At 42.0% G+C, this 9,706-nt stretch overlaps 2 protein-coding genes across 2 annotated transcripts; both read left to right on the top strand.

Annotated features, from left to right (window-relative positions):
• The first annotated feature begins 320 nt into the window (after window positions 1-320).
• On the top strand, window positions 321-4,019 carry tceanc (transcription elongation factor A N-terminal and central domain containing). Its single transcript, XM_079668079.1, has 3 exons — window positions 321-959; window positions 2,385-2,471; window positions 2,803-4,019. The coding sequence occupies exon 3, from the start codon at window positions 2,808-2,810 to the stop codon at window positions 3,699-3,701; it is 894 nt and encodes a 297-aa protein (XP_079524205.1). The 5' UTR covers window positions 321-959; window positions 2,385-2,471; window positions 2,803-2,807; the 3' UTR covers window positions 3,702-4,019.
• Window positions 4,020-5,053: 1,034 nt separating this feature from the next.
• Window positions 5,054-9,404, top strand: LOC307031196 (ras-related protein Rab-9A-like). The gene is made up of 3 exons (XM_079668081.1): window positions 5,054-5,445; window positions 7,237-7,267; window positions 7,901-9,404. Exon 3 carries the CDS (start codon window positions 7,952-7,954, stop codon window positions 8,552-8,554), a length of 603 nt encoding a protein of 200 aa, XP_079524207.1. The 5' UTR covers window positions 5,054-5,445; window positions 7,237-7,267; window positions 7,901-7,951; the 3' UTR covers window positions 8,555-9,404.
• The last annotated feature ends 302 nt before the right edge of the window (window positions 9,405-9,706 follow it).

Raw genomic sequence — 9,706 nt, 5'->3', positions numbered from 1 at the left:
CGTGCTGAGAATGTGACACTTTGTCTGCTTCAAAATAGAAACACAGATCAGATCAGTGAGAGCAGAATGAATCCTGTGGGCAGAGACGAAACACAAAGAGAAAGAGCACTCCAGTCATCTGTTATCACCCTCAAGGTCATGATGGGTGTGTGTGTGTGTGTGTGTGTGCGTGTGTGTGCGTGTGTGCGCACGCGTGCGTGTGCGCGTGCGTGCGTGTGTGCGTGTGTGTGTGTGGCGGGGTGTGATGGGTAAGTAGGCAGCAAGGCAACCCCCTGTCACACAAACACACACACACACACACACACACATTTATGGGATAACAGTTGTCATAAAATGTGTAATTATAGGTGTTTGTTCCCTGACCACATAAACAGATGGGGTAAATAAAATGTTGTATGATGGGAAATGTTTCTACTTTCCCAAAAACAAGTCAGGCGTCATGCATCTCAGGAAAAAAATAAACACAAGCTTCCCCTTTTCTACCCTCGCTGATAATGTGTGTTTTTAATATTGCGCAAAACTCAGCTGATACGTGATTTCCTGAACACCTTATATTCTTTTATGCTCACACACACTTTGAGACAAAAGAACACACACTTTTTGCAGTGTGTGTTTTCATGTTGTGGTGGGGGGTCTTACGATGTTGTCATGAATGTCTACCCATGAAGAAACTGATCACTTTAACAAGAAAAGCCCCTCCTTAGAATTTCTCAAGCAGCCCAGTCTGTGTGTGTGTGTGTGTGTGTGTGTGTGTGTGTGCGTGCGTGCGTGTGTGTGTGTGTGTGTGTGTGTGTGTGTGTGTGTGTGTATACATGTGTGTTTGAGTGTGTGCTCATGCATACAAGCCATCAAGTGTGGCGTGGTCTTAGAGGCGGAGACAACAGAAGCAGGATGTGATGACTCCTCTTCTTCACCAACATGCTGAGAGAGAGCGCCACCTATCGATGAATGATGTGAATGTAAGCAGCATGCTGGTAAAATTCCACTCTCGTACACGAGTACTAGTACAACAGGCTGCAGTGAAATGACTTTGTTGATAAGATCCCCGGAGCCTTGTGTGTGTTTTCAGGAATTCCAGTCATGTGTGTAAGGAGAGACGAGAAGCATGGGGCAAGGTGTCGACTCCTGGAGGAGGATGGTCTTTTTATAGAGAGCTTGACCCCACCCATCTCACACATACACACACACACACACACACACACACACACACACACACACACACACACACACACACACACACACACACACACACACACACACACACACACACACACATACACACACACATATTTTGTTACTTTACAGATTAATTCACAATATAAATCAACGTATACATGTTACTATGGGTTAGTATGTAATTAATGTAAACACCAATATGACGATGATACTTTCTTACTTTTACTATATTCTGCTAATTTGCAGGTTCATATTTGTCTTTACTGCCTCTACTGTGACATGCTTTCATGTTCAAAAAGCTCTTTATTTTTCTCATACTGCCTGTGCTGCAGCACCTCCTTTCACCCTCTGTCTGAAACCAGGGCCCAGTGTGCTCTGATTGGTTAGCTGGCCGGCTCTGTTGTGATTGATCAACCGCTAAGAGATGTCCCGTCCCTTAACCTATCATGTATGTGTTGGAGCGCTAGCCAATAGCATGGGTGTTTCAAAGTGATGTCACTATGGTCTGGAAGTAAACAAAGGAGTCCAATGGAGGAGGTTCAGGCAGGGGGGGGGAGTGTGTGGGGGAGAGAAATGTTCCCTCGGGGCCTCCACCTCTATCGGCCCCGGCTGAATCAATCTTAAAGCACATTTATAATATGGGATTAAAATGCTGATGTCATACACAGATTACATAATGTCCCCCCGCTCAGCTATTTATACGTCATGCAGCTATTTCTGTGTGAAAAAACCAAATATAATTAATGGTAGTACTTTTAAACGTGAATTAATAGGTTCTTTTGATATTAAAACTCAGATTTGGCGCTGGTTTAAATGTGATTTATGTACACATACAGTCAGAGGGATAATTCCTATAAAGATAGATTTATTTAATTCAAGTGTCATTAGAGTATATGCATTTGGTCTTTTTTTATTTTATTTTATAGGATAGGAAATTAAATGGATTACATGTGGCCTTTGCGGAAATTCACCTCAACAGACCTTTTATTGTGACACAAAAACCGATTAAACACAACACTGAAGGAGGATCATAGGATTCAAGATGACACCCCCCATATCTAGATGGAATCAAATACAAGAACATAAAGTGTTATTCATGCTGATCTTCAATTTCTAAAGACATCAGAAACAAACTGAGCCTTAATGAGTGAAGTATGTGAGGCTGCAGGGCCATCTAGTGGTTAAATTGTGCAATTCCTGTTTTGAAGACAAATCCAACATGGCGGCTCCCGTGTTGACGTTTCCAGCTGAGGAACTGTGCATGTGAAGGAGCTGCAAACCATGAAGGATTTCAGGTAAACCAACTCAAAAAGGAACTTTGTTGACTGATGCATAATGCAAGAGCTTGTGTTAAAAGCTGCAGAACTTGAAAGACATTTTTTTTCCACACCAAAAATCGAAAACAACAAGATCTATTTCCAAGTATTTTCTTTACCATTAAAACAGGAGAAAGAACAGCGCATTCCTGCAGGTTTAAATGCATACTTGACATATTAAATTAGACATTTTTGGAATGTATCCTTTATTTCACATGTGTATTCACCAGTAAATCCATCACTAAAAGTCAAAATTGTAAGACCACAGGCACAAGTAGCCCCCCTAATCTTCTTGTCTGTTTCCTTGCAGCCACCATGGATGCCAAAGAAATAATCCACTGCGCTGTGCAGATAGAGAGATCCCTCGCAGACGGGAGCTATGGGACCATCCTGACCCTGCTCGGTGACCTCGATAAGTCTCAGGTCACGGCGGAGCAGCTGGAGACCACAGACATTGTGAAAGTGCTCTACAGGCTCCTGAGAAGCTGCTCTGATGACAGCGTGAAGCAGATCGCTAAAGGCTTGTTGTCTAAGTGGAAGAGACAGTACAGCAAAGGAGCACATGGAGTGAAAAGCAAGGAGGCCTCTCGTAGGGTTTCTCCTCCACATGAGGCTGGAGATGGAGCAAAGCAAGAGGATTCCCACTTCGAGGTAGAAGCTTCCTGTCGTTTCTCATCTGTGAGATCTAAGTGTGTCCAGCTCCTTCTTTCCGCCCTCTGCCCTGAACCTCCTGATCAACACAAGGCTGCAGATCTGGCTGCAGATATAGAAAAGCACGTCCATGAGCTCCACACACCCAGCCAGGTGAAATACAAAGCCTGTGTGAGGAGCAGGGTGGCCAACCTGAGGAACCCCAAACACAAGCATCTGCGTCAGCGCCTCCTGAGCGGCGCACTGTCCCCGGAGGTGTTTTCCCGGATGTCTGCTGAGGAGATGGCGGGCGCGGAGCTCCGGCAGCTGAGGGAGGAGTACTCGTGGAGGGGGGTGAGCGAGAGGCAGCTTCCTCAGGGAGTCGAAGGGACACAGACGCAGAAGATAAGGTGCAAAAACTGTGGGGGGTCGGACTGTAGGGTGAGCCAGGTGTCCCGGGGGGCCCTGTTCCTGCCGGCGTGGGTGAGGCAGAGCAGCCCCGACGACGACTCCATGACCTTTGTGACCTGCAGCGGCTGTGGGCAGCAGTGGTACCACAGCGGCTGGGTCTGCCTCTGAATACACACAAACAAAGGACAGAGCATTTTTGCATGTTTGAGCAGATACTTGAGATTGAAAGTTTTTTAAAGATGCGTTCTTTATTTCATGTGCAGTCACTCCATTATGAAAAGCCCAAACATTGCCTAATGCAGCTGCAGAGTAAAACCACAGCTTTTAAATTAGTTGCTTCATCATCTTCCTCCCGCTAAATCAGTTCCTGCCTCCTGCACTTAATCTACTTACAGTAAATCATTTAAATGCTTTTCCTGAATCCTCTTTCTCACGTGAACAATTTATTGCCAGGGTAATGAAGTAAATCCACTTTGGTAAGACCTCTGACCTCTAATGTGTCGTTTTCTGATGTTAAGGTACTCAGCTGCTCCTAGTGTAAGTAATTACATTCACGCCCCTCAATTCCTATAATATCCCATTCATTGGAGCTGCACTGGACGAGACATGTGATCTAAGAAACACTTGGGCGTGTGAGTCAGTAATCCCCCTCCCTTCCCCCATATCCCATGATCCTTCACTTCATGATGTGGCACAATGACTAATTTACACGTCATCGTACAAAACAGTCTGAATACTTTCATAAATATCGCTTTTTAAAGTAGACTGTATCTGTATCTCGATGTTGTATCTGAAGTTGGCTTTTAAAAGCTAAATTAGGCATTTCCGATGATAAACCCCTAATTCTCACGGTTCTCATGCGGCTGTATTATCTTGCCAGTTGTTGTTCGGTATCTCAGCACTGTGGCTTCTCAGATGCTCACTATCTTTTAAGTGTTAAGTGACAGATTCCCTCCCGTCAGATCTGTCTCTCACATACACACAGATACAAACAGACAACACACAGATACAAACAGACAACACACAGATACAAACAGACAACACACAGATACAAACAGACAACACAAAGATATAAACAGACAACACACACTGCAGACAGAGGTAGGAAGTGTTGGGCTCCTTTGGTTGATCTTAACCATCAGTAAAAGGCTTAAAAACTGCATAAATTATATTGCAATGCACAGTTATATTTCCAGGTATTATCAGTTCACCTAAAACAAATATTTGAATATAAACTGGTCTCAAAAAGGACATAGGACAGACAAAAAAGTGCAAGAAAAATACACAAAACATTGTTTTTATTTTATTAAAATATTGGAAATTAAACAGATACATAGGTAAACATTTATAAAGACAAATAAGAGCATAAAAAATATGATTATTACATGGAATAAAAATAAATAAACATTTTTGATTGCTTTTTTAATTAATTGTTCTTATATAGGTCAATGTATTTTTTGAAACACGAATTTGATGTATAATTTAAATAAATGTACAATTAGGAATGTAGAAATTATAATGTGGTTGATTACAAAAATAGTAATTCTCATAGACAGAATTGTTACCTTTAAGAAAACATTTTCCAGTAAAATAAATAAATAAAGATGAATACAGATATTATAAGATATTAGGTGAAATCTCCACATATATTTTTGCCACAGTTTACACAGGTTTGATTATTAAAAACTTCCTGAACAGCTGTTAGTTTCAGTGTAAAGGGGACAATAAATGGTGCATTCACGGACATCCACATGATGAGGAGGCGTGACTCTCCCCGGTCATGTGAGCGTCACCAGCGGCTGCGGGGCCAAACAGCAGCGGGGACACCGGAGCTCCATGTCACTGGCGGACAGCAGCACCCTGGCGGGATGGTGGATGAGATTTAACTGGACAGCGACAGCGACACCGACAGGTAGAGTTATTAAGATGGCAAAACTTTACATCTAAGTGCCAGAAATCTGTTATTTCCGTCGTTTTTATCGGTCAGTAAAGTAGCAACTGTTAGCTCATCCATTATCGGACAGCTACACGTTATGGTAAGGCTTCCATTATCGGACATGCCTTTTTTTGCTTTGCTTCTTTCAACAATTGTATCAACATGTTAGCGGGGACCCAACACAAGAAAGCAGCTTAAAAATAATTAACCATGTGCATAAAAGTGTATGCAGGATTAGGAGTGATACCAGCTCTTCTTGTTTTGAACCAAATCTGTGCGGCAGTAACTTGAGTCACGGTTAAGCTAACTACATTTAGTAGAGAACTACATAGTCCTGATGAAGCTATGAGAGTAAGATAGCAATTATGGCGCTGTAAAGTAATTAAACAACAGTTTAACATTATCACAGTAAGTTTGCAAAGTTACATCCTACTGTAAAACGATTTTTCCACTGCTATAACCCCTGTGAGTTTAATAAATCTTGTTAATTGATAGTAAATATGTTATAGGCTCAAATTATGGCAAAGCTTTACCATGCTAATTTAGAATAGTGTCTCCTTAACATTAATGGACATTCAATATCTATGTAATCATGTGTGTGGTTGTTTTAAGGAAGTATTCATGACTAATGGAAATAGGCCTTCCAGCATTTCTCTGAATGCAGCACATGACTCCTGTGTGTGTGTGACTGTTTCCATTCACTCCTGTTTTAATGGCATTTCTGCTTCTTAATAAATGTTTGTTTCTCCAGAATGAATGTCAAAGACAGTAATGCAGTCTGTGTTTAAAGATTTTAGAACAAAGACATCATTTACCCAGTTTTGCACCTCGGGCTGAACACGCTTACTATTTACTAGCAGCTCATGTGACAGTTCATTCATGTCTTTCATCTCTGCAGCCTAACCAGCAGGGGATTTGGCCAGTTCGTCCTAATTACCTGCAGACTGCTTGCACACTCATGTAATATGTTGTGACAGTTGTAGAAGGGATTGCTTTTGTTAAATGTAGTTATATCTCAAGAAAAAGTGCCAAATGTCACCTTGTTATAACTTCTTAAATGTGAGGGTTTTACACTTTTCTTTCTCTTTTGTGGTAGCTAACTGAATATCCTTCGATTGTGGACTGCTAGTCGAATAAAACAATACATTACGATGAATCTACTTGAGCTTTAAAAAATTTAAATGGCCCTATAATCTAATACGAGACACATTTGGTGTATTTTATATAAAATAAATAGATGTTTGGTGGAGTATTCCTTTAAAGGCAGTTAGTCACAACACAAACACCATTATTATGAAAGTTATTTGTTATCCAGATACTTCATATATAAAGTATCTATCTATAAAATCTATATATATTAAAGTAGCTAGAAGTGTGTACATGTAGGCCAATGACAAGTAGAAAGCTTTCTTAGAAGTACAATTTATTTCATATAAATCCATGTAACAGGAAAGTCACCCACACACACTTGCTGATACGGTGACAGACAGTGATGTATGAGGTGTTGTTCCTCCTGCTCAGACTTCTTCTCTCAGATTTGTTTTGGTATGTGGGAGGAATTATTGCTATTTAGCTTAAACTGGTATGTTAAGCATGCATAGATGTGTGGTGTCAGATTAAATTGATGCTAAATCCCCGGATTATTAGTCATCTAAGCTGAGCCTGTAGGTGGGTGAACTCCCTGCAGACTTGGATTTCATATGTATATATTCTTTTTGCCTTTACCTCTTTTCCCTCTTTGTTAACTCCTCTCTCTCTGTTTTACAGATTGCTGAAAAAATTCAGATCTGATATACTGGTGAGTTTTAATATTTTTTTTCTGTTGTTGAATCACTTTTGGACCACTCACTTCCTGGTCCTGTGATCAGCGTCCATGTGATGTACAGCACGCATGATTTCATGCAAAACACACGGCGTAGGAAGTTCATTAGTTGCGTAGTGTAATCTCTGCGCTGCGGCTGCTTTTAATAGGATTAGTTAACTGACTTGAATCACAGTCAGAGTGGGGGGTCACAGAAAGTTAGTATTCCTCTCAGGCTGACCAAGTGGAAGCTGTTTTTATCTTTCCTGAAGGAAAACCCGACTGGAAGGATTTGACTAATGTCTGATAAAAGCCAACAGTGGTTTGAAACTGCATGGGTACTTATTCTGTACGGACAAGGCCTATTCATTTCATGCCATGATTTACTATACCATTTTTTTTTTTGATAGCACACAGAAATACTGATATTTTCACCTCTATGTAATCAATCCAGAACAAACTGGAAATCAGAAAAATATAGAAGATTTCCTGTTGATATTTCGCCCAGTTTACTGCAGCCCTACAGTACATACTGCACTAAGCATTGGTATTATGCACTACATCTGTACAAACACAGCTACTGTCTGTTGTTTTGCTTCTAAATTGAGTTCATGTCTTTGTGCTCCTCAGGTGCTTCCCCTATCATTGGTGTCTCACAACTCCTAAACTCTCCGAGCGACGATGGCCAAGTCGGCCCTCCTGAAGGTCATCCTGCTGGGCGACGGTGGCGTGGGAAAGTCGTCCCTCATGAACCGCTACGTCACCAACAAGTTCGACTCGCACCTCTTCCACACCATCGGCGTGGAGTTCCTGAACAAGGAGCTGGAGGTGGACGGCCACCTGGCCACGCTGCAGATCTGGGACACGGCGGGTCAGGAGCGTTTCCGCAGCCTCCGCACGCCGTTCTACCGCGGCTCCGACTGCTGCCTGCTCACCTTCAGCGTGGACGACGGCCAGAGCTTCAGCAACCTGAGCAACTGGAAGAAGGAGTTCACGTACTACGCCGACGTCAAGGACCCCGACAACTTCCCCTTCGTGGTGCTGGGCAACAAGCTGGACGTTCCCGAGCGGCAGGTGTCGGGGGAGGACGCCCGGCAGTGGTGTCGGGAGAACGGAGGACACCCGTACTTTGAGACCAGCGCCAAGGATTCTACCAATGTGGCGTCGGTGTTCGAGGAGGCGGTGCGTCGCGTCCTGGCGATGGACAACAGAGCGGATCACCTCATCCACAGCAACACGGTGGACCTGCAGAGGAAGAGCCCCCCCGAGTCCACCTGCTGCTGAGCGGACCCCCAGCAGGTCGCCCCCGTGGTGTGAGACTACCTGCCCCCGTGTTGTGAGACTCTGGAGAAAGAGGAACTGGGGTCTGCTCAGTTTTTTAGAAGCAATAACTGAACATTTTGTGCCAATATTCATCCGTTTTACCACACAAGAGACACAAAACTCCCAACTCTGATCCAGATCTTTGTGGGGAATGTGCTTTTTAATTTATACAAAGCGTGAATGGACAGTTATTAGACTGATATTTCTGAGTTGTATTGATTTATTTGTCACCAATGAACCTTAAAAAGATGGAATGTGTGGACAAACCTGATAGTCTAAAGGCCTTTACAGCGTTATTGTGACTTTAGTTGAAAAGCTAAGCTATGTCATCTCTAAGCAAACTGCCAAAAGTAAAAAAAACTTGTTATATTTGCATTTCTAGAAACAGCATTCTTATTATCTTTTCCATCTTGACACACAGCTGATATAAAAGTACCTCAAATGGTATGTGGTCTATCAAATTACAGGTAGAAACCACTATTTCTGGCACTACATTTTGTAGCATAATTTGTTCCAGATACAAATATTAATTTCTGTTCTAATTGGAGGATATTGTGTGTTGATATAAAAACCTAGTAATGCCATGATTTAATTTAGTGTTTCTCTCAGGAAGAGTTGTTTAGTTCCTGTATTTAAGTATTAATCACTACCCCTCCTCTAACTATAAAAGTGGAGCACAACATGAAACTCTAATTAATCTGTGGCCTTAACATTTATTATTAAAAATACTTTCTGTGTATGGTATATGACTCCCAGTATTTTCTACACTGGAGATAAAGCAGTCCCCATCAATAAAACTGGATAAAATGTATGTTATTCACGTTTAATTATGAGCGTAGTTCCCTCTTTGGTCCACAAGAGGGCGCCCGTGTACAATAAATGAATGGTTCCACACTAACATGGGTTAGCTCCATCTCAAATGGATTTAATGTGCTTTAAACCATAAAATATTCATTTATTAATCAGGTTAGAGTTAGAGCTTTTTCTGGGAATAATGTGGGCTCATTAAGTTATATATCTAATTATTTTTGTTTCCTACAGAATTGCTGCAAATAAGGCAGATACTGTCTGCATGCACAGAGGTCTAATCAGGCATCAAGTGAAATCACGTGT

This window comes from Notothenia rossii (assembly GCF_949606895.1).
Source record: "Notothenia rossii genome assembly, chromosome: 3".
Lineage (NCBI taxonomy): Eukaryota > Metazoa > Chordata > Actinopteri > Perciformes > Nototheniidae > Notothenia > Notothenia rossii.
This window is presented reverse-complemented; position numbering and strand designations above follow the sequence as displayed.